Source organism: Pelodiscus sinensis, chromosome 21 (assembly GCF_049634645.1).
Source record: "Pelodiscus sinensis isolate JC-2024 chromosome 21, ASM4963464v1, whole genome shotgun sequence".
NCBI classification, from domain to species: domain Eukaryota; kingdom Metazoa; phylum Chordata; order Testudines; family Trionychidae; genus Pelodiscus; species Pelodiscus sinensis.
In genome coordinates, this window is record NC_134731.1 from 11,313,874 (window position 1) to 11,338,309 (window position 24,436).

Here is a 24,436-nt window from a genome sequence, read left to right on the forward strand (position 1 = left end):
GCATGCGGCTGAGGGCAGAGGGAGGGGCTTCGGACGTAGAATGATGCATGACGTCACTCTGTTGTCCCATGGGGAAAAGTTTTTTAAAGTTCAGTAGTAACTTACTTACATATGATCCCCAAAAATCACAGTCAAGTCTGTGGAAGCTGTGGGCGCTCAACTACTTTGAGCACCCACAGCCCTAGAACAGGTGCTCTAGACCAGGGGTCACCAACCAGTCGATCAGGACCTACCGGTAGATCTTGGAGCCTCTGACAGGTGATCCTGACTCGTTTGGCCGGGAAGCTATCAAGCGCTGGCACTTCAGTTGCCTCTCCCCCGCCTGTCTGTGCCTTGGAGCTGCCCCACTGGGAGCCTCCTTTTGCTGTGGGAGGGAGAAGAGGGGAGTACTGATGTCAGGGTGTCCCTATTCCCCCCCCCCACACACACACACACTTCTGTGTCCTATCTCCATACAGAGAGAAGGGGATGAAGGGAGCTTGGCAGTACAAATCTCTGTCACTCTCACACACTGTGTGTGTCTCTGTCATTCTCACAAACACACACTGTCCTTCCCTCGCATCTGACCCAACACATACATGGGTGTGTGGGGGGAGGTTACTCTTTTTACTGCTTGCAAATTGGGTTATGTTTGGGTTTTGACTGGTCTGTGCAGTTCATAATTTTCATTTCTCTGAGGCTTAAATTTAATTCTTTGAGTAGTGAGTTCTCAAATGCCTAACTCGTCATGGCTGGAGTCATTATCCCTGTGGTAATTACTGCTCCTGGAAGTGGCTGGCCTGTCCCTGCAGCCCCTGAGAGAGGCAGAGCAGGGGGTTGCCATAAGCTGTCCTTGCCTGCAGCCACCGCTCCTGCAGTTCCCATTGATCAGTAATGGGGAACAGTGGCCAGTAGAAGCTGTGGACTCAGTGTCTGTAGATGAGAGACAGCACATAGCACCATGGAGCCATCTCTGTACATGCCAGCTGCTTACAGCCAGGGCCAGGGAAGGAGTAAGCCTGCCTTAACCCCACTGCTCCACCGCCTGAAAGCCATCTCAGTTAAATGGTGCCCAGCCAGAGGCTGCTTCCTGAACCCCTGTCCCAGCCCTTAATCTCCTCCTACACCCAATCTCCAGTCCCAGATGTGAGTCCCTCTGCACCCAAACTCCTTCCTAGAGCTTGCATCCTGAACCCCCTCCTGGATCCCAGTTCCCTCCCTGGGCTAAGCCCAGAGCCTTTCCCATGCTCCAAACTCATTGGCCCAAGACTAGAGCCTGCACCACAACCCCTACTCCCGCCTGGTGCAAGTGAGTGAGGATGGGGGAGGAAGGGTGATGGAGTGAGCAGGGTGAGGCCTCGGAGAAGGGATGGACCCAGAGGCAGGCCTCACAGCAGGGGTAGGAAGGAAACCGAGCGAGGGTATTTGGGTTTAAGGTGGATCTTACATTGCACTTAAATTGTAAAAGTGATCTTGTGGTTAAAAAGGTTGGAGACCACTGCAGTATATTCTGATATTTCAGGAGGGGAGATCATGTTGTATAGTGGCTAAAACAGGTGGCCAGGATGTCTGAGTTCTATTTTTAGCCTTGCCACTGACTTTCTCAGAAATTTGGGGGAAGTCACTTAATCTTTCTGCTGTTTCCACTCACCTGTGAGGTGAGAATTTAATTATGCTTTGCATTTGCCATAGCAGCTTCCATTAAAAAAAATCAAAGCATTTTACAGAAGTGGAAGTTTTTCCTCATTTTACAGATGTGAGGAGCCAAAGCCATGGAAGGATTAAGTGGCTTGCTTGGTCATATAACAGCCGTTGTCAACAAGCTGGAAATAAAATGTAGATTTGTCTAGTCAAAGTCCACTGCTCTAACCTTAGGTCATCCTAGCTACTTTACTATACTGTACTGCCTTCACGAAGGGTATTGTGACATTTAATGTATAAGATGCTCTTAAGGATCTCAGATGCACATGCTTAAGTCTATTGGCTTTGATGACTTATAGTCATGTACTTAACTTTTTGTATGTGCTTAAATGTTTTACTATATAGGGCATGAAATTAGGCATATGATGAAATGATTTGCTGACTAGCCCAGAGAATTCTTTGCTACTGTTAAAAGTATTAGGGAATATTTTGGTTATTGTAGCACTTACTGTAATGAATTTAAATGTAAAAAGTAATTATTGTGAAACATATTTCAGAAGAAGGCTTTATAGCATAATTTTCTGATACTGGATGCTACATAGAAAGGTTAATATATTTGATATACACCGTGTGTGTGTGTGTCATATATATGAATAAATAAAAATACTGCTTGGTTTTTAGTAAGATACTCCCCCTAGTGGCATAATTAGTCAAAAATAGAAAGTAACTTTTTTAAGTATACTTCCTGTGGGTTTTATAAAACAGTAGAGGTAAATTTGTGGGAAAACATTCTGTGTGCAAAATAAGGTACTGAAAATACTTTCTATTACAAATACACTGACTGTTTTTTAATTTAATATTTCAGTCCAAAAGAATATCTGCTAAGGATGCCTTAGCTCATCCGTATCTTGATGAAGGGCGATTGCGATATCACACTTGTATGTGTAAATGTTGTTTTTCCACCTCTACTGGAAGAGTTTATACCAGTGACTTTGAACCCATCACGAATCCCAAATTTGATGACACTTTTGAAAAGAACCTCAGTTCTGTTCGTCAGGTGAAAGGTGAGTCTCATGCACTCTTCACGTTCAGGTTTGTAGCTCCCTGCTTTGTGCTTGGCAGTGCATAGGTGGGATCTGGAATCCCTGCTCTGCGTAGTGAACCCACCACCCTGACCCATTAGGTGTTTTCCTCTGGCAGGCAGTAGAGTCACAGTCCTCTACCAAATAACTTTATTTTCTTACGGTATTGATAGAGAGAATGCCATAAGGCATATGAATTTCTGTCCTTTCTGGTATTTTCTCTGAGCTGGCCATCCATATTGGAGCATAAGGCATTGGAAAGCTGGTATTTTAACAAGAAATTCTACCAAAAAACTTGCCATGACCATTGTAAGGAAGAGAGTGGATCAGCAATGGCTGTGCTCCTCAGAAGAGTCAGCCTTCATGAACAAGCAGTTTGCAGAAGCTGGGAAAAGTTTTATAGTACTCCCACTTAATTCTGTCACTTTCTGTTTGCATTGATACTGCCCTGTCAAATGCCTTAAAAGCAGCTGCCATCAGAAGCTCTCTTCCTGGTGCCATTCCACGAATCTGGCAGTGGTCCAAGGGGCATGCTCTGAGTCTTGACATGTCATCATGATGGCATCAGGTTTGATGCCTGAAAGAAGAAACTAGTGGTGCAGAAGTTACTAACCACTCGGAGTTGTTCTGTGCCATTAGAGACTTGAAGTCTGATCTCAACATAACTAACAAGCCAGAATATAAATGTTGGGTTTTTAAACATGACCCAGCAATTTGTCATTGCCTTGGGAAACTGAATGGGAACAAAGGCAAGAGAGCATGAATAGGGATTTAGTTGTACAAGAGTTGTTCTCAATACATTTCTTTCAGATGAAATATAGATGGAATAACATGCATTTCGGAGGTGGAAGAAATGATTTAAGAGAGGTTCATTTCTCTCATTCACAAACAGGACCCCTGGTACTGCTATGATGCCTTGAGCTATCTGCCCTGTTGGGTACCCATATTTCTGAAACTTTCAAAGTTTTTGCTTCTGTGAATTTATCAAACTTTCTTTGATCTAATCATTCTGCCCCTATTTTCACCTTACCACCCAGCCCTTTTCAGTGACATGTGTGCTTGACATAATCTCATACCCGGACAAAAATTGAACTTAGAGAGAACGGTCCTCATGCCTCTTAATTTAATTACTAGAATGCTACCAAAAAGGGAGATGCTGGCAAAAGGTGTTACTGGGAACCTGAAATACTAAGATGAGCATTTTTCAATTCAAATGTTAATTTTAAAAATCCCTTCTATGTACCATAAGAACATGTGTCTGATTTTAATTTTAAATTTGTGTGTTAATGCATCACTAGCGAGGTATATGCTAATGAACTGCTATAAATATATATATAAAGAGAGGTTTCCAAAACTGATTTTTTATTAAGGATTTTAATTAACGTTAACTTTTTTTATTAAATAGGGAACACATTAATGTACTATTCTGTGCCCAGTTTGGTGCTAAGATGCAAGCAGTATCAGCTGTATTGTCTCTCAAAGCAAGGCTACTGTGTAGTATTCCTAATGAAATAATGTTAGTTTATTCAAGAATAAAAAGAATGCCAGAAGATTCTCAGTTTCTTGGTGCAAAAGTGGCACTTGGAGTAGGCATTCTTAACCCTAACTTGTATGTCTGTTGTGGCATGCAGAGCCTGTCTTGTACACTGGTAATAAATTGGGTCTGACTTTTACCTATTTTTAATTTTACTGTGCTCTTTAAAGCCCTGCAGTTCATTGACGCACAACATTTGCACTCACAAACTGCTGCAGAGATGCAAAGTATAAAGAAATATCTATTGTGTTACAGGCTACATAACTTCCATCCTCTCATTCCCAATGAAGTTGTGCATGTAAATTTGAGAGTATAGCATGTGCCTGGAAGAGATCCTTCATAGGTAGGAGCCTACCAAATTCACAGCCATGCAAAACACATCATGGATCCTGAAATCTGGTCTTTTATGGATTTTTTTAACAGATTTCACAGGGAAGACCAGGATTTCTCGAATTGGAGATCCTGACCCAAAAGGAATAGTTGGAATCCAAAATCCCCACTCTATCTTGTGATTATTTTGGGACAGATACAGGATTGCTACCCTTACTTCTATACTGTATTTAGGGCTGAGCAACTGGAGAGCGGTGATTGTAATGTTGGCCAGGTGACCTGCTCCATAAGCAATACCCCTCCAGCAGCGATGCCAAAGTAAGAGTGGCAATATCAGACCCATGTCACCCTTACTTCTGCATTGCTGCTTTCAGAGCTGGGTAGAGAGTGGCAGCTGCTGACTAAGGGCCCCACTCTAGATGCAGCAGTGCAGTAGAGTGGCAATACCATACCAAGCTATTCTTGCTTCTGCATAGCTGCTGGCGGTAGCGCCACCTGTAGAGCTCAATTCCTGGGCAGCAGCTGCCGTTCTCCAGCTGCTTAGCTCTGAAAGTAATGCTGCTGCCAGCAGCTGCGCAGAAGTAAGGGTAGCAATACTGCAACCCCCACGCAACTCCTTTTTGGGTCAGGACCCCCACAATTGCAAAACCTCGAAATTTCGGATTTAAACATCTGAAGTCATGAAATGTATCATTTTTAAAATTCTGTGCCCACGAAATTGACCAAAATGGATTGTGAATTTGGTAGGGCAATACTCATAGGTAGGAATGGCAGATTATCTCGCATGTGATGAAGCAATGGCCAGTTAGCAGCATAATAACTCTTGGCAAGTACCTTGTGTTGTTTAAAAAAACAAAACTCCTGAAACTAAAATATTTGATCCATATAAAAATATTTCCCCCTTTTCACTCTGCAACGTAATACTTTGTGCACAGGATTTCTTGTGGCGGGGCTACATGAGGAATGTCAGATCCTGCTGTATAAAGCTATCAGGCCAGTGATACAAGATAGCCTCAGCACATTGCCAGCATTAATGGCCCTGGCATACACCTAGTATGTTTGTAGTGTTATGAGCATATTGGTCCCAGGGTAGTAGAAAGACAAAGTGGGTGAAGTAGTAGCTGTCAGTGAAAGAAGCAAGCTTTTAAGCTTATGGCTTGTCTCTGTCATCAACATACATTGGTCCAATAAAAGATAGATTACTTCACCCACCTTGTTTCACCGATCTAGTAATCAGGATCTCCTGCAAGCGTTCACATCAAAGACAGAATACCACTATTGTTACCAACCAGTGTATTGCTGTCCCCCATTCAGGTACAGAATGAAACAGTGGTCACTGGATTGTTCTGAAAGCTCCCTTCAGGGATTACTGACAACAGTGCAAACTCTTGCACGCTGTCCATACCAGAGTCTTCTCCTAAAAGACATCATTCCTGCCCTGTTTCCATCTTTTCCAGTTGCCATTTTTTCCTCCTGCATAAGGAGATGCACAGGCAGGTAATCTATGCCGCCAGAGTTCCCTTTGCTCTGTGAGGATTGATTTGTTTTCACCTCGCCAACTAGTACTATTGGCTTGTTTCATGAATTTAATAGCTGCAGTTGCAGTGTATTTAAATACCAGACTGGACTAATGAGCGTATCTGGAGGCAGAAGTTTCTATTTTCAGCTTTTACGTACTAATAAAATGTAGTAGATGTTAGGGTTATGTTCTCCATGCATGCAACTCCAGCTTAACATTATCGAGAGTTTTCTGCACTTCAAGAAATTGTCCTTAAATTTTCATAGTCTGTCATCAGTTAGTGTTTCAGTAGGGAATAGGGATGAGTATTTATTTTACTTACTTTATTTCAATGTGTACCATGGCCGTTTGTGGTACTTCACAGGCTGCATCAGACTGGTAGTGGGGAAACTGGGTGGCTTATTTTCCACTCTCGTCCCCAATAATCTTACTGCATGTGCTCTCACCAAAAAAATCCATGTTTGCTTCCACTCTGCATTGCATCTAACCAAAGCAAAACCCGCTAACCTAATGGTATCAATTGTTTCTTGTGCAGAAATAATTCATCAGTTCATTTTGGAACAGCAGAAAGGAAACAGAGTACCTCTCTGCATCAACCCTCAGTCTGCTGCTTTTAAGAGCTTTATTAGGTAACTGTATGTAATCACATCTGATATTCATTCACATTTCTTAGTTGTACAGCATTTTGTGATTCATTTGAAATGTTTTAAATTTTGAATTAAGGGGGTGGGGAAACTTTCCATATAACTGCCTTCTGCCGAGACTAGTTTAGTTTAAACATGTATGGTGAAAGTTAAAAGTATTTGTATTTGGATGATGCTGAAATTCAGTAAAACATGGAAAGTTCAAGTAATCATCTGTGTGTGAACAGAGAAGTGTGTCAGCATGTAAAGTTTAAAATAAAGAGATGAGTGTATTCAGAGATTCTGATTCTAAATTTAAAATGATGGTGAACCATTAACACAATGAGCAGTTAAGAATAATAACAAAAAATGTATGCTAAAATATTTTAATATAAAAGATTATTGATCTGAGTTTGAGGTCAATGTTAGTTTTACAAATCAAACTTGAAGCTTCTTGTGCTGCTTATCTGTTACCCATTGCTAATGAACACTGATTTTCTGTTCTCATTATATTCTAGTTCCACTGTTGCTCAGCCATCTGAGATGCCACCATCTCCACTGGTTTGGGAATAAAAGTGGAAGATGATATACTACTGAAGATGTAATGTAGCTTTCCACTGGAGTCTGGGATTTGCAATTCTGGAGGTTAATCATGCTTGTACTGTAATTTTACTAATGAAGTTTTAAATTAACAACCACTACTTGTATGATACGAATAATATTTAGAGATGTACTAGACTTTTAATCTTGTAAAGTGGTTGTGCTTTTAGAAGAAAATATTTTACCCAGAGTTGCACATGTTTTATGAATTCTGGTGCAGCTGTGATGGCTCAGCTCGGAACAAATAGAGAAATGAACCAAATTTGGGGAAGTTATGTTTTTTTGTTTTGATTTTTTTTAATTGAAGTGAGATTGTACAAAGGATGGACATACATTTTGATACTGATCCATTCCTGAAGATTTGGGGTTTTCTAAAATTAAGGAATACAGAGAACTTGATTGCGACCAATCATGAAGTCACATCAGGTGACAGTGACCAGACTACGAATGGACATGTCACCTGATGATCAAATCCTATAAATAGCTTCTCACTAGAGTTGTGATGGTGATGTGTGCTGTTCTAAAATCAAATGTTGTGAGTAGAGAGAATGAGTTTGTGACTAGGAGAGAATAAACTTCTGTTTCCTTACCCAGTATAAATATATATATATATATATTTAATCTATTTTTATTAGAAGTTTTTCTGCTCTTTCTTACATAAAACCCCCAAGCATGCATCTTCTATGTGTGTAAATAATTCCATTTATGGGCTAATTTCAAAGAATCCTGACATCATTGCTGTATAGAGAGAAACTAGCTTGCACATTTTAGGTCTGTGAAATTTTGTGAGAATTTTTTCCTGCACTGGACAGTTGAGAGAGAAAGAAAAGAAAAAAAACAGCACATAGGGAATTATGTTAATTGTGTTTGTGTCTTTAGGCAAAGCTGTGGAAGTCTTGAAATGTCACAGTAGTAAATAACTTTTATTTCTTTTTGGCTAATTCTTTTTTTCTGTTGGAACACTGAATTATTCTGTGCATATGTATATATGAACACAAATTGAAGGCCTCTACCTCCTGGAGTATACAACTTGGTTTGTTTACCTCCACATGATTATTATTTTTTTTTAAGTTCAGTGTGGAGACTTGAAACTTGAATGTCCCTTCCAACTTTTATATTTAAAACAAGACAAGAAAATTGAAGACTGTTTTTCACCTGTACAAAGAAATACTAATGGATGGTCTTAAATTTTGAGCATTGGTCTGGGGAAAAACCTTGGTGTTTGTTATGGACAATTAACTGTTAAAGTTATTGTAAGTTATCTGTATTTAGCAGAGTATTTTCAACAAGAGTGATCTGAGCTGAAATTGAAGACTATTAGTAAGTTATGTTTGGAAGTTTTAACTTCAATGAAGTAATTATTTGCTGTGAAAGAGACAAACATTGAATTACTAAACAAAGATGGTGCAATATCTTTGTTTTTGATGAGGCTCTTGAGAATAAAAGCAACTGAAACATCTCAATTCACTTGAATGAGAAATATGTTTAATTAAAAGAGCCCAAGAAGACACTGGTATGAAAGGTAAAATCTCAGAGGTTGGTCAGTTAATGTGGCACACTTGCTGGTCACTTTGTAAAATGTAGATTTGAAGTACAGTGGTGAAAACATTAAATGTGACATTTGAAAAAAATTGTGTTATCTTTTTCATTTCCTGACTCATTCCACTCCTCACCCCCCAAAAAAGTTTGCTAACTTTTCAATGATTCTAAACTTGATTTAACGCTCTCTAAAATGGTTTAAAGTGAGAATACTTCAAAGCATCTTGATTTGGAGGGTGGTGATTTGGTTGATGTATCTACTTTTTATGAAGCACTGAGTTTTGCTAATTATGTTCTGAACCTTATTACAACATTTGATCAATGGATGAAGTTGAGAAATAAATTCGTTTACACTTAAACATATGGGTGGGATTAAAGCTACACACTTCAAAGAGGATTGGTCCTACTTTTTTTGCAATTTCCATGTAATTCTTTCTTTCAAAGCAAAGGCTGTTATGGGTTCTCTAAACAATGAGTGTTAGGCCAGCTTTCTGTAGTGCTGCATTCACAAACCAGAATGGAAAGCATTTCGCACATTTCATGGTTATGAACCTTTCAAAGAATCAAGCAAGTAATTTACATAGTTACAGCTGTTAGAACCCACAAGAAATATAATAATCTTATTGATGGGGAAGGATGGTGCCATGGCTTGAATGTAAGATGGAGTGAGACAGTCTGGCTTCTGTTCCCTGCACTGACACTGGCTTTGCCAATGACTGCAGGCAATCCGTGAAACCTCTCTGCCTCACTTTCTTCAAATTAGTATGCTGAGCTAAATTACAACATCTTTTGCCTGTGGTATCTCATTCCTGGGCCATCTATGAATATCACTGAACTGGTTTGGGTTAATTTATCTGGCACAACTTTTGTTTAGCCAGTGCTACTCACTCCATTCTGCTTTATCATAGTGCTTACATTTTTCTGGAGTCTGATTATTTTAAATGCAGATAGGAAATGAATTGCTTCTATGGCCTCTCTCTCCTGGATACATTGCCTTGCAAAGTGTTTATTTCGTAATGTTATAAATAGTAATGTCCACGCTGTGAACCAATACAATTGGAGCTAATTGCCAGAGTTTCCTATGTAGGTCTTCTAAACACATAATGAACAAAATCGTGTTGGTAGCCAGCCAGTGGCCCAGGTGTGGGATCGGCACCCTGAGGAATGGTTGTGCACACACCAGGACAACAGCTTTAAAATGTGTAGTGACTTGAATATTTTCCATAGTCATGGTGTCTTGGTTCTCTACATAAATTACAATTAAATGAGAGCAGTGTTGGGGGCTGTGTCTATGGGACAAAGATAGTGATTCAAGAATTAAAATGAGGAGATTTAATATATAATTAGCTATTCTGTGTGCATCTGTCTCTGCGTACTAAAAATGTGAAGTCCTGTTGAAATTCCTCTTTGCATTCAGTACGGCCAAAGTCTTTCTTCTCCATTGACAGCCATTTTGAATTTTCTGGATGGCATTTTAAGACGTTTAAATTCCTGTTGTACAAGGGATTAAACAATTATTGTCACTGCTTGTCTGCAAGCTTTTGGACATTAGTTCGTGCTTCTTCTTTATTAGTTCTGCACTAACAAATGGTGCGGAATTAGCAAGCGCTGGAAAATCATTTTAAAACAAATGAACGAGTGGTCCTGTGGCACAATTAGAGACGAACCAAAATATAAAGAGTCATGAGCTTACGTGGGCAAAACCCACTTTGCCAAATGAACTGGAGTGGATGAAGTGGGTTTTGCCCACGAAAGTTCATGATTCTCTTTATTTTGGTTAGTCTCTAGGGTGCCCCAGGCCCAATCATTGGTTTTAAAGTAACAAACTAACATGGCTACCCCTCTGAGAATTTTTAAAACAAATGGTGTTCCATTACCACAGAGATGCTCGTTGACAAACATGCTGCATGCGGTCGGTGGTTTCTACGGGACCAGGAGGGAGCGAACAAGGGTAAGGAAAGATGCAAAAATGAACATACATATTGGAAGCACTATGCTCATAATACACATACAGCCAGCAGGTTCTTCGGAGGAAGGCAAGCCCATAGCAAAGAATAGCATCAGAGGCACAAGATTAACCATGTAGGAGTCGATTCCTAGTATCCCCCTCCTCACAGCTCATGAAACATCATTGACTGGTGTTGTCGTGCCAGGATTTACTGCCATGGTGTCCTGACAGGTCTCTGGATCCGTCGATGATGATAACCAAACATGGGTGCTCAGTGATGTGTGCTGAGTCAACATGTGCACATAGTTACTACAGCACACCCCCTAAAAAGCCCCCCAAAGACCACAAATCAGATAAGGATCGAAGGTGCCTGGCCAGGTTTATTGTTAAGCAAAGTACAGTCATAGGCAGTGACTACTAAATCACTACATTTATGTACCTGTAACAACGGCCACAGCTCAACCAGTGGGAAACGCCCACTGCCCCTGGGATGGACAAAGACGGTCCCCCCCAAGACACCACTTTAAAAACAGGTACGAACAAGTTACACACCACTGCTGCTGAGTCAGGTTGCCACCCTCTGACGCTTCTTACATACCACCCATCACCCTGCTCCTCTTGGTTTGATTAGATCATCTCTGTTCATCATGCTGTCATTTTAGACCCTTTCCTGACCCTGGCTCTGTATCTGTGGGGAGGGTGGGTACCAAGGTCTCTCTTAATGAGCTGGTGCAAAATGCAGGACTATGTAGCACTTTAAAGACTAACAAGATGGTTTATTAGGTGATGAGCTTTCGTGGGCCAGACCCACTTCCTCAGATCAAATAGTGGAAGAAAATTGTCACAACCATATATACCAAAGGATACAATTAAAAAAAATGAACACATATGAAAAGGACAAATCACATTTCAGAACAGAAGGGGGATGCAGGGGGCGGGGGAAGGAAGGTAAGTGTCTGTAAGTTAATGATATTAGAGGTGGGGAATGTTAGATGTCTGTGAGCTAATGGTATTAGAGGTGATAATTGGGGAAGCTATCTTTGTAATGGGTAAGGTAGTTGGTGTCTTTGTTCAACCCCCCCCCCCCCTCCAGATAGTGTTGAATTTTAGCATGAATGACAGTTCAGAGGATTCCCTTTCAAATGCAGATTTAAAAGGTCTTTAAAACACGGCTACATTTCTATTACTATTCTTAATGAGCTGGTGGTACTATGCGCTTTCAGCATATGACCCAATACCAATGACTGTTCTACACCTGGACCTATTACCAATTAGTGGTTTGCACTCAGCCCTGTTTGTGCCAAGTTCTTTGAGCAGGGGCCTGCCTCTTGCTTACAGCTTAGCTTTATATTGGCCAAGTGTTGTCCATTGTTAGCTAGGCCTCAGGCTTCAAAACAGGCCTGTGCTACATGGGCGTTTGTATCAGGCTATCTTACTACAACTGGTTGCATACTGATTGGCTTAGAACAAAACTATCTTCTACTTCAGCCAATTCATGAGATGCACATCCACAAAACTGCTGTTTTCAAAAAGGAATTACATTTTTGACCAGGCTTCTTGAATTCAGAACAAAGTTTTTTAGTGGCTGGCCCATAACCATTGTATATAATTTGCTATGTTGTGATTTAGTCACTATTTCCACATGTACTAGTTGCATAATATTGGTGTATTGACTAATCCAAGAGGGGTAGCAGATTTTGCGTATGTATTTGCAAATTATAGGTAAGTATATTTTTCATAGCTTGGAGAAGAGACGACTAAGGTGCAATGCAATAGATCTATAAAATCACGAATGGTGTGGAGGAAGTCATTACCCAGGCACACAAGGGGTCACCTGATGAGATTAATAGGCAGTAGGTTTGAAACAAAAGGAAGTTTTTCTACACACAGTCAACTGGTGGAACTCCTTGCCGGGGGATGTTACAAAAGCTGAAACTTTAAGTGATTTCCAGAAAGAATTAGGAAAGTTCATGGAGCATAGGGGTGCTAGTAGCCAAGATGATCATGGATGCGATGCTCTGGAGTAGATGATAGGCTGGATCGTTTAATAATTCCCCTGTTCTCTTTATTCCCTCTGAAGCACCTGGGAGTGGCCACTGTCAGAATACAGGATACTAGGCTAATGGCTAGATGGGCCATTAGTCTGACCCAGACTGGCTGTTCTTATGTATTAGTCCTGGGGGAATTTTGCAATTGTTGCATTTGGAGCCATAGTAAAATTTCAGAATTCCCCCAGGACTGATGAATGCACTTTCTTTATTTCCCTTGACCACCTGACTTCATGTAAATGTGTGAGTTTGACTGCGTTTAAATCACCACCACCATTAAAAAACTGAGTCTTCTGAGTTGAAGATGAGCTGGGATCTTTCCAAACTGAGGCAACAGCTGGAAGGCACAAGCAGAGACTTGGTGGTTATGCTTTTTGCTGGGCTTTCAGTGCCCTGGCAAGGTATGAACCTTGCTCTCGGCTCACAGAAGGACATAATCCCTCACATTAAAGAACAGCCCATCTGGAAGACTATACAATACACTTGGTAGTAAGTTACAATTAGGTTAGTTTTGGTTTTATTGCAGTGCTGTCTGATTTATGATCTTGGGCCCGCTGACCTCAGTGGAGCCTGTATTTCATCCTACATGGGCCTGATCCTTGACGTAAATCCATGGGCGTCCGGTAGCCTAGGTGGGGGAGGGCTTTGCCTTCCCAAACCACAAGGCCTGGCCCCGCCCACACTCCGCCCCCCAGAATGCCTGCTGTACTCTCCCTGTGCTCCTGGCTGCACAGCCTCCTCCCAGCCTGGTGCGCCGGGGGCCAAAGGGGCAGGAGCGGTCAGTGCAGTGTGCCCTCCTATCTCCCCCTGGTGCGCCAGGGAGGCAGGACCGTGCACACCCCCTCTCCTATCTCTTTTCCCTCCCCGTGGGGGGCAGGGCCTGAGAGGGGGCAGGGCTTGAGGTGAGGTGTGGGGCCTGCCTCTCCCTGCTCCAACTGCCCATGTATAAATCCATACAGGTTGAACCACTCTAGTCTGACAAACTTTATGGGACTGCAGGAAACTTGGCCACACCCATCATAAGTGGCCATCTAGCTATTTAAAAACCTGCCAGACTGCAGCTGTTTGCCCAGCCAGGGAGTGCTGCACTAGAGAGCTTCAACCAGTAGTTCCATGGAGACCTGCTGGAAGAAGAGGATCTGGGCCAGTGTAGACATTTGAACAGGGAGAGAATGTTTAAAACTTAAGATTCCCTGAAAGTGAAGGGCAACGTCTACACTGGCACGATTTTCCGCAAATGCTTTTAACGGAAAAGTTTTTCCGTTAAAAGCATTTGCGGAAAAGAGCATCTAGATTGGCACGGACGCTTTTGCGCAAAAGCACTTTTTGCAGAAAAGCGTCCGTGCCAATCTAGACGCGGTTTTGTGCAGGAAAGCCCCGATCGCCATTTTTGCGCTAAACAATACCGCATTGTCTACACTGGCCCTCTTGCGCAAAAGCATTTGTGCAAGAGGGCGTTTGCCCGAACAGGAACAGCATAGCATTTCCGCAAGAACACTGACAATCTTACATGAGAACATCAGTGTTCTTGCAGAAATTCAAGCGGCCAGTGTAGACAGCTGGCAAGTTTTTCCGCAAAAGCAACTGCTTTTGCAGAAAAACTTGCTAGTCTAGACGCAGCCACGGGCTTTCTAACAGAAAAGTTGCCACAACTTCAGGTAGACACACCAGAGCAGAAGGCAAATGCTGCCAAATCTCGTAACCCATTTGAATTGCTAACAGGATTTGAATGTTTAATAAATATTAAAACCATATGTTCAATCCATTGTGAAGAAGCTTTCCCAGTCTTACTCCCTTACACTTTATATTTCTTGTAGCAATAGAGTTATCTTGAGATCCCTGAAATGCACCTGGTCTTCATTTATGTGTATGTATTTTGTAGAGCTTTGCTGCCAGCGTTCACTTCTTTGCACACAGCCTGGGCCTGGTCGTGTTCCTACTATCTGTATTAACGGAAGACATCTACAGCCGCTGCACAATAACAACTTGATACATAAATTGATCTTCAACCTTAGTCGGCTTCCAGTTCAGGAAGGCAATAAGACTGGTTCAGGGATTTGAAGTAAACCTGTAAATAGTGTGGAGGGGTTTTTAAACAACCAAACTTGTGTGTGTGACAGGAACACAACCTGCTCCTTGGGAAGTACATTGCCTGGTAACAAATGTTGCTTTCCTGGCTGCAGAAACATCTATTTTAATCAATTCAGGTACTTCTAGGCCAGTTGGGTTACACCGCTGCAGTGACATAGCATGCTGGAAAGTAGGGATGTGAAGGGTTAACCGGGTGATGCTTAAGCTGTTAACTGGTGGCCTGGCCAGGCTGAAGCAGCCCCTGCCCCTGCATGCAGGATCCTAGCTAACTGGTTAAACTTAATGTTTAACCAGCTAACTTTTGACATGGGATTTTACATCCCTATTAAGAAGATAAAAGTAGGAGAGATGTTTAGCAGGGAGGTTTCTTGCTCTTGTCTAACTATTGTGTAGATTAATACTATATAAAAGCCAAGTGGGAATGTAAAAGAAAAAAACTCGCTCTAGGGCTGTGAATTAACAGGAATCTCGTATTACACAGCCCAAAGGTTGAGATGTTCAAGGCACATTTAGACACATCTGCCCCTCTTACTCCTGGGATCTTGCTAAAACCTTTCAGCCAGCTGAAAACTCTTATTCGGAGGAAGTTAACTAGCAAAGTGCATGATTTGTTAGTGGATGGATTCAGTCAGGGGAATAGGGGGAAAGTAAATAAAAGAACAGGAGCAAGAGTATATGAGCATCTTACAACAGTTTGGCTATGTCTACACTGGCTGTTCTTGCGCAAAAACTTGCCTGCTGTCTACACTGCCCACATGTTCTTGCACAAGTAAATTTACAGTCTAGCATTGGAAAACAGGGCTTCTTCTGGAAGAGTTATTCCTCTCCCCACAAGAAATAAGCCCTCTTGTGCAAGAGCTCTTCCACAAGAGGGCAGTGTAGACAGGCAACATGAATTTCTTGCACAAGAAGCCCCTATTGTTAAAATGGCCATCAGAGCTTTCTTGTGCAAGAGAGCGTCCACACTGCCATGGCAATGTGGATGCACTCTTGTGGAAGATTTTTTGCACAAGGACTCTTCCGCAAAAGTGTTCTTGTGCAAGAAGCCACCAGTGTAGATGTAGCCAAGAATTTCTGCTTAGCAGGAGAATCTCATCCACAGGCTGCTTTTGAAAATGGCACTATATGTGACTTACCTGTGCGGTCCCATTGACAGGCAACAGGACTTGTTCTCCTGATACTTGTGGGGCTCCATACTAGTGTGCATGTGCACATGTAACCTCCACCAAGGTGCATTTGAACTTGGGATCTCGGGAGCTGACTATAGGAGCCTCTACCCTCTGAGCTAAAAGCCAGCTGGCTTCTCGCCCCTGCTGTAGAGGTCTCTTGATCTTAACTGTTGCAGTGGTCTAGGTGCCACTTGCAGTACTCAGTAACCACACTGGGGCTGTGTCTACACTCACGGCTTCTTGCGCAAGAAAACGTCCACACTGCCATGTGTGAGCTGTGCCTTTGCGTAAGAGCACCCATGGCAGTGTAGACGCGCTCTTGTGCAAGAAAGCTCCGATGGCCATTTTAGCCATAGGGCTTTCTTGCGCAAAAAATCCCTGCCAAACGTCCACACTGCCCTCTTGCGCAAGAGCTCCTGTGCAAGAGGGCTTACACCTGTTAAAAAAGAGCATAGCTCTTGCGCAAGAAGCCCTCTCTTACCACGCCGTCCTATACATTTCCTTGCGGGCCGTGTAGACGCTCTGCGTATTCTTGCGCAAGAACGGCCGTACTTGCACAAGAAGCCGCGAGTGTAGACATAGCGTAGCTGTGTGGGTTGCACACACAGAGAATCTCTGACCTTCTGTGACCTGCTGCAAAGGTAACTTGTCAAGTGTGGGGCTGCTTTGCTGGAGGATGCCTTGAAGACCGTAACTCCTTGGGCTGAGTACTAGAGATCAAATCGATACTTTTTTTTCCCTCATCAAGCAGCGAAAATGTTTTCGAGTCTCTCAAATGGATCGTCACGCAAATGCAGTAAGTTCTCCTGGCGTAGGGCATCTTCCTTAAGGCAGCTGCACATGTTTGGACTTCAGCCACATGTGTAGCCCTTTAAATTGTGGCTTGTCCCAGCAGGAAAGCCAGCCCTACTAGAGGGCAACCAATGGGAGCCAGAGAGAGATGGCATGTTGCTGTCTGTCACTTACAAGCTGATTTCCTGCAGCTGCAACCAGGAAAACTATGGCTGGGGTGACAGGCTTCCTGGAGTGGGTTTTTGCCCTGTACTTCCTCACTCACATTCCCATCACTTTAATGATAGACCTGCAAGCTCTTGTCCCTGGAGCTGGCATCTACCCGCAGAGCGTAAGTAGCTGATAAATCTCTGCAAATGTGTGTGTGGGGAGGAGGGTCTGTGAGTGTTATGCTGCTAAGAGTCTCTCAGCGACGTACCGTGTGTGTGGGGGGGTGGGGCTCTGTGCAAAATCTGTAGCGATTTGTCGGATACAGGAGTTTGAGGGGGAATTCATTCCGTACAAGGGGTTGAATAGCAATGAATGTGTGCGCTTCGCCTTTGGCTTGAAAAACCTGCGCTTGCTGCATCTTTCCTACGAGATTCCTGTTAATTCACAGCCCTAGAGTAAGGGTTATTTTACATTCCCACTTGGCTTTTATATAGTATTAAGTGCATATATAGGCTACGTCTACACTGGCATGATTTTCCGGAAATGCTTTTAACGGAAAAGTTTTCCGTTAAAAGCATTTTCGGAAAAGAGCATCTAGATTGGCAGGACACTTTTCCGCAAAAGCACTTTTCGAAATCGGGGCTTTTTTGCGGAAAAGAAATCTCTGCTGTCTACACTGGTCCTTTTGTGCAAAAGTCTTTCGGAAAAAGACTTTTGCCCGAACAGGAGCAGCATAGTATTTCCGCAAAAGCACTGACAATCTTATATGAGATCATCAGTGCTTTTGCGGAAATTCAAGCAGCCAGTGTAGACAGCTGGCAAGTTTTTCCGTAAAAGATGATTTTGCAGAAAAACTTGCCAGTCTAGACACAGCCATAGAGAGCGTAACTTCCTTTTGCCAAGCTCATTAGAGTGGGGTCACTAGGATACATTTTGCTGTGATCAGTTCACAAGACAATTGTGAACACAAGACAATTGTTCACAGAATCAAATGAAATCTGTGCAACATTCCTCAGCCATTTAAATCTACACAATGGTTAGACAACAGCAAGAAACCTCCCTGCTAAAAATCTCTCCTACTTTTATCATCTTAATAGGGACATAAAATCCCATGTAAACAGTTAACTGGTTAAACATTAAGTTTAACCAGTTAGCTAGGATCCTGCATGTGGGGGTAGGGGCTGCTTCAGCCTGGCCAGGCCACCAGTTAACAGCTTAAGCATCACCTGGTTAACCCTTCACATCCCCATTTCCCAGCCTACTATGTTATTGCAGTATCAGAGGGGTAGCCGTGTTAGTCTGAATCTGTAGAAGCGGCGAGGAGTCCTGTGGCACCTTATAGACTAACCGAAGTGTTGGAGCATAAGCTTTCGTGGGCAAAGACCCACTTCGTCAGATGCATGTGTGTTATTGCAGAGGTGAAACCCAACCGGCCTAGAACTACCTGAATATCTAGTTGATTAAAATAGATTTTTCTGCATCCAGGAAAGCAACATGTGTTACTTGTCCTTAAAACGGTACCAGAGTCTGAGAGAGACTGGAAGAGTTCAGAGCGGAGCTCATTGAGTGAGCTCTGTAATTCTGACCTCCTGATTCAGTATGTTTGTTTTCTATGCTCTTCCCTCCTGCATGTGAGGGGCAGAGATAATGGAGAGCCAGTTGTGTTTCATGTAACCATTCCAGTTAGTTATTTGTAAAAGCCTCCTTTTTCGTCACTGCAGGCTGATCAATATAGGGATTATGAATTTGAATGAATAGCCAGGGACAGGGGGTCATTAGCTCAGACAATTTTAAGTTTCGATTATCTGCATGAGACTGGGACTGGTCACGCAGCCGCTTACTTAGTCAACTTGATTTCTCTCTGCTATTGGTCCATCAGGTGGCTTCTTCCGTTTTAGAAGCCAAATTTAAATTAAAAATTAACTAGCAAATATCAATGGACTTTCAACCAAAGGACTCCTAAGGAAATAGCGTTTACATTTATTTTCCTGTCATTCTGACACTTAACTTTTTTGCACTGGGAGCTGGGACCAAACCTTTTTTATTGGACTGTGTAAACACATTTAGGCCAGATATATACAGGGATTTAAGCCCCAAAAGATGCAGATGGGGCCTAATGGGTGTTACAAAGCACCTAAGTCAGGATTAAGCTTTGAGCACCTCTTATTTATTGTCCTAGTGCCTAGGAACCCCGGGGTGGATTTGGACACTGAGCTAGGCACTGTACAAACCTACTTTTGTGAATTCCACTAGGCACCGGTTTGCCTCTTGGAATGTGCAAACACTTTTGTAAATCAGGTTCCGCATGGCCTCACAGGGGCAGGGAAGGAAGAGTGGAATTCAAGGATCTTTCCGCTTTCCAGTAAACCTGCCTTGCTTCCTGCATGGAAAAAGACAGATCAGGATTCAGGAGCTGTCTGTTGCTGTTGACGTCCGAGGCAGCAGGCTGTGTGTAAAGCTGAAATAATCCTGAGAGCATATGGAATAAACATTGGGGAATCTAATGTATGCTTAAAAAGAGGTTTCACCCTGGCGAAGTGTTAGCAGCCTAATTCCCATTAACGCTAATAGTTATGCAGCTGAAGCCTCCAAACGAGACTGTCTCTTTAAAAATGTTCCTCTTGCTATAATGACGCCACCTAATGGATCATTTCGAATGCCTTGTTGTTTCTAATTGCCATTAACGTTAAATGTGCTAATCTGTTGTGTTTTTTTTCTTAAGCTGACGGAGTTGTTAAAGTGGTATGCGGTTACCTTTAAAGATCCCATGATGCTGGAGCCCCCTGCATGGTTTAAGTCATGTATCTATTGTGAAGCCTTCTTACAAATGCCTTTCTTTCCCATTGCAGCCTATGCATTCTTCAAAGGTTGGTACAGCAGGAACAACAGAACAATACTGTGAATGCAATCCTGTTGCAAATAGTCATGTTATGTGGCACAGAACGTTTATTCTGTACATTTACGCCATTACAAAATACATCCTGTATGGGCCCTGGCTTTTCACTACAGGTTGAACCTCTCTGCTCGGGCACACTCCAGACCTGACCGTGCTGAACCAGGGAATTTGCCAAACCATAGGAGATCAATATTGTCTAGCACAGGGGTGGGCAATAATTTCTGAAGGGGAGCCACTTCAAAAATTTGTGAAGTGGTTGCGGGCCGTCCAGGAAGGGGCGGGGCCTTGGGTGGAAGAGGCGGAGCCTTTAAATAGCAGACGTTAAAAGGGCTCGCACTTCTTCCGCTGCTCACAAGCATCATGTTAGCGGGGGTGGGAGCTGCAAGCCCTTTCAACGCCTGCTATTTAAAGGGTTCGCTGCTCCCAGCCTCGCTGCTAACGTGTGGCCAGGGAGCTGGGGCTGCGCGAGACCTTTCAACTGCATCTATTTAAACGGCTCGCACCTTTCGCGGCTGCCATTTTCAGGCGGCCACGGGGAAGGTGCCTGGCTCCCAGACAAAGCGCTAGGGGCGGGGTCAGGAACTGCCGGGTGGATCAGATAAGAGCTAGGTAGGCCAGATCCGGCCCACGGACAGGCTCTTGCCCACTCTGGGCTAGCAGCATCGCCAACACTCCCACTGCTTCCTGGTCTCTTAGAAGACATTTCGGGGTAAATTAGAGCTCAAGAACAGCACAGAACACCGAGCCAGGACTGGTGTCTACAAACAAACTGAATGGGACCGTGGAGAACTTGGCCACACCCATGATAAAGTGGACAGCCAGCTCACTGAAATCATGCCGGACCACAGATGTTGCCGGACCAGAGAGGTTCAACATGTAGGCTTTTTGCCTAAGTAAGGAGTGTCTAATAGAGCCTATAGGAATGTTAATTAAAATAAAAACAGGACAAAATATTCTTTCACTGATGCTTATCAAAACTGGCAGAATATACTTTTCCACATCAGAGACCTTTTTTTAAACCAAATATCCTATGTGTCTAAGTAATGCAGCCCAGTGACGGCTGCATTTTAATTCCAGGCTCTGCCACTGACTTCTTGTATGACCTTGGACAAGTCATTCAACTACTCATCATCCTCTACATTTTGATGGGCATATTTTATCCATTTGCTTTGATGTGATGTCCCAGGACTCTTGTCTTTCTGAGCTTCTGTTTGACATGCCTTGTGTTGCCACTCTTCCATTTAAAAAAAACCAGATTAGTGTTCCTGCTACCATATATTCCTTGCAACTGAGGTTTGTGCAGTCTAGGTTAATTTTCTGGTAATACCTCCCTCTTTTATAGCCGCTTTCATAGGTAGATCTCAATGTACTTTCACCCTCTTTAAAGTATTTATCCTATCACTGTTGAATGCAGCCTTCTGAATTGGAACCTTCAAACAAATGTTGTTTATGCTTTTTTTTTCTGGCTCAAATACAGGTGGCTGCAAATGGATACGGACTCCAGCAATTATCTACTCCACTCACGTAGCTACAACCCTGGTTCCTATCCTTGCACACATCCTGTTTCATGATTTCGCAGCATCCAAGCACCTGGGTCCCAAGACTCAGCAGGAACGCCTTACTCTGTTGTCCATCTATGTGCCATATTTGCTGATTCCAATTCTGATCCTGCTTACCATGCTGCACAGCCCCCAGTACAACCCAGTGGAGAAAAGGAAAAAGAAATAATGGCAAATGGAAACTGACTAAGCAGCTAGCCCCAGCTGGTCTCTGGCCCCTCTCAATCCTGTGGGATAAATGCCCGTCTAGCACAGTCTGCTCCTTCAACGCAACTGAATTCCCAATGGAAGACTTGAATTGGCTGAAGGTCCTTGCTCCTCCCAAAAGAAGGGTCCCAGTAGCAACTGCCTAAGCTATACCTGTTTGTGGCTAACGGGACCTAGCTTCACTGCTGCTGGCAAAGTGTTTTTTCATCCGTGCTAGCAATCGGTACAGCCTTTGATGCACAATATTGAAGATACAAGAGTGCATTTGCATATTCTGCCTCCCTTTCAACCGCTCTCCTTCTCAAAAGACCATGGTAAATATACCCATGTGAGAAACCCCTGATCCCTCCTTCTGTTTAAAAATAAGGCCTGCTGGAGGCTGCACAATCCTACAGTGTTATGACTTAATCAACTGCAAGCAGCTGGGGAGCAAAGAGGATGTGAGGGAGGAAGTGCTATTAGGTATCATTTTTATTTGCAGTAAAAACAGGGGCTGTTTCTGCCCATAGATCCATATCCACAATCCCTTTGACTTGGGTAGTGCTGAGAGCAGAACTTGGCCCGCTAGATTCTTACGGCAGATGCGCAAATACAACTGGCTATTCTTGTCCAAATCATGCAGTTGCTGAAGTTTTACGATTCTGTAACTCTGAACTTGTTGGCCAAAATGCTGGGTCTTTCGTTACGTTTTTGATCTTGCGCCTTGCCCAGTGTTCCAGGCTGCCGCCAAGATCTCAAACACCCTCTTATGTGTCATTGTCAAACCAGCTCAAACTACCCCATGCTCTTTTAGTCTGCTTCTCCCAGCTCCATTTTTGATTATTAAGCTGAATCAGCTGTCAGTACATTTCAAAACCTGCCTCTGAAGTGGGTTTCTGAGACATGCATCTGCTTTTTGTAAAGCACCTCTCTTCCCAAAGGGTCCTAAAATCTTTTCCTTGCTGGTTTGAGCAGGGATATTTTACCACTTCTGATCTGCAGCGTTCCTCCCAGCAGTGCTGGGTTTGTGGGACTAGTCTACTTGGATTCCCAGCCCATTTCAGTTGAAGTGAACATTTCCCACATTCTGGGCTGCCTGGGGAGGGGGAGCTTGCCCTGGGTCCCCTCTTTGCAGGACCCCAAACCTAGTATTTGTATGACCTCGTGCATGCGGCTGCCTCCCCGCTTAGCTTTGGCCTGTCCACTCCTCCATTTCCATGTACAGAGGAGAGAGCAAGCCGAGCCAAACCTGTGTGATGGGGCAGCCTCCTTTTAGTCGCTTGACACACAGATCATCTGCAGCCACATCGGAGGTGAAATGCGCAAATGTGTTGCCATTGGACACTGGTGGCAAGTGGTCTGGTCTTATAGTCAAGTCTCTTTTCAAAGGGCAAGTATCAGCATCTAAAGTGCGGCAATGTCAATTGTTTAGTGGGTCCAGGCCTAGTCTGTCCTTGGAAGTATATTTGAATATTTAGCCAAGTGCTGTGCTTCAAATTACAAGGTCCAGTGGTCTCATGGCTTGGTTGCCTACAGTTAAATATACAACTCCACCTAAGCACTTAGGCTATGTCTACACTTGCACCCTCTTTCGAGAGAGGGGTGCAAATGAAGACATTCAAAATTGCACATGAACCTGGGATTTAAATATCCCACGCTTCATTTGCATATTCGCATTATGGCGCTATTTTGAAATAACAGACGCTGTTAAGACGTGGTTATTTCAAGAGAAAACCCTTTTCTCGAAATAACTAGTAAACGTCATTGTATGAGGAATAAGGGTTATTTCGAGAGAAGGGTTTTCTCTCAAAATAACCGCATCTTAACAGCATCTGTTATTTCGAAATAGCACCATAACGCAAATATGCAAATGAAGCACGGGATATTTAAATCCCGGCTTCATTTACAATTTCGAATGTCTTCATTTGCATCCCTCTCTCGAAAGAGGGTGCAAGTGTAGACATACCCTTACATAAGCAGCCTGACTTCTATTTCAGATGCTGACCACCAGCACCTTCTGTTGCTCTTTATTGATTTGTGGCTGCTCCGCTCTTCTGGAAAATCAGACCTGTCCTAGTCAGATATCCAAAGGTGGATTGTGGAGCCTGACCTTAGACATCCATTGTCAAAACAGCCGCTTCTGTCACAAAGACTTCAGGATGGTCTCTTAGGCCTGGTCTACGTTGCAGCGGAAGGTCAACTTAAGCGATGCAACTTCAGCTGTGTTTAAATATGCAGCTGGAGTCGACATATTTTAAATCATGTTGCTGCACTGTCCACACAGCGGAAGGTCAATGAAAGCAAACACTCCCATCTGCTTCCCTTACTCCTCATGAGGAGCAGGAGTACTGGGGGGACGACAGGGGTGCCTTCTGAGTTAGATTTAGTGGGTCTATACTAGACTCGCTAAATCGAACTTGGAAGATTGACCGCAGCAGCACTGATCTTCCATGTAGAATAGACATGACCTTAGTTACTGGTGGCTTGTTTCATTGTTAAAAATTCCCAACAAATTGCTATTCTGAACATCAGTCTGTAATTGTAAAAGAACAGATTTTACCTTAGGTATAATCTGTCTTTAATTCTGCTGTATGTTTTCGAATTTTGGATTGCCACTTGTGGGTTCTGTTAGTCACAAATTTGAATGTGTGTGGCTTTTTAAACTGGACAGCCATTGTTGTCTGATCAGTCCAAATAAAAAGCTATTGGTGCTTCTCAATGTTGTGATTTGTGTCTGTGTAAACATGAAA

General features: G+C 43.1%; 2 protein-coding genes across 4 annotated transcripts in view; both read left to right on the forward strand.

Annotated features, from left to right (window-relative positions):
- Positions 1 to 9,231, forward strand: part of NLK (nemo like kinase) — a 150,442-nt gene extending 141,211 nt beyond the window's left edge. The window contains exons 9-11 of one of the 3 annotated variants that reach the window (XM_006138584.4): positions 2,486 to 2,684; positions 6,621 to 6,720; positions 7,227 to 9,231. In XM_006138584.4, coding sequence (XP_006138646.2) covers positions 2,486 to 2,684; positions 6,621 to 6,718 — 297 coding nt within the window. In that variant the 3' untranslated portion in view covers positions 6,719 to 6,720; positions 7,227 to 9,231. Of the gene's footprint in view, positions 1 to 2,485; positions 2,685 to 5,880; positions 6,064 to 6,620; positions 6,721 to 7,226 lie in introns of those variants that run through there. The other 2 variants (XM_006138583.4, XM_075904850.1) reach the window with 2 other exon arrangements.
- A 7,831-nt stretch (positions 9,232 to 17,062) lies between these two features.
- Positions 17,063 to 24,405, forward strand: TMEM97 (transmembrane protein 97). Its single transcript, XM_075904854.1, has 3 exons — positions 17,063 to 17,226; positions 19,768 to 19,912; positions 21,419 to 24,405. Exons 1-3 carry the CDS (start codon positions 17,104 to 17,106, stop codon positions 21,667 to 21,669), a joined length of 519 nt encoding a protein of 172 aa, XP_075760969.1. The 5' UTR covers positions 17,063 to 17,103; the 3' UTR covers positions 21,670 to 24,405.
- Positions 24,406 to 24,436: the final 31 nt, after the last annotated feature.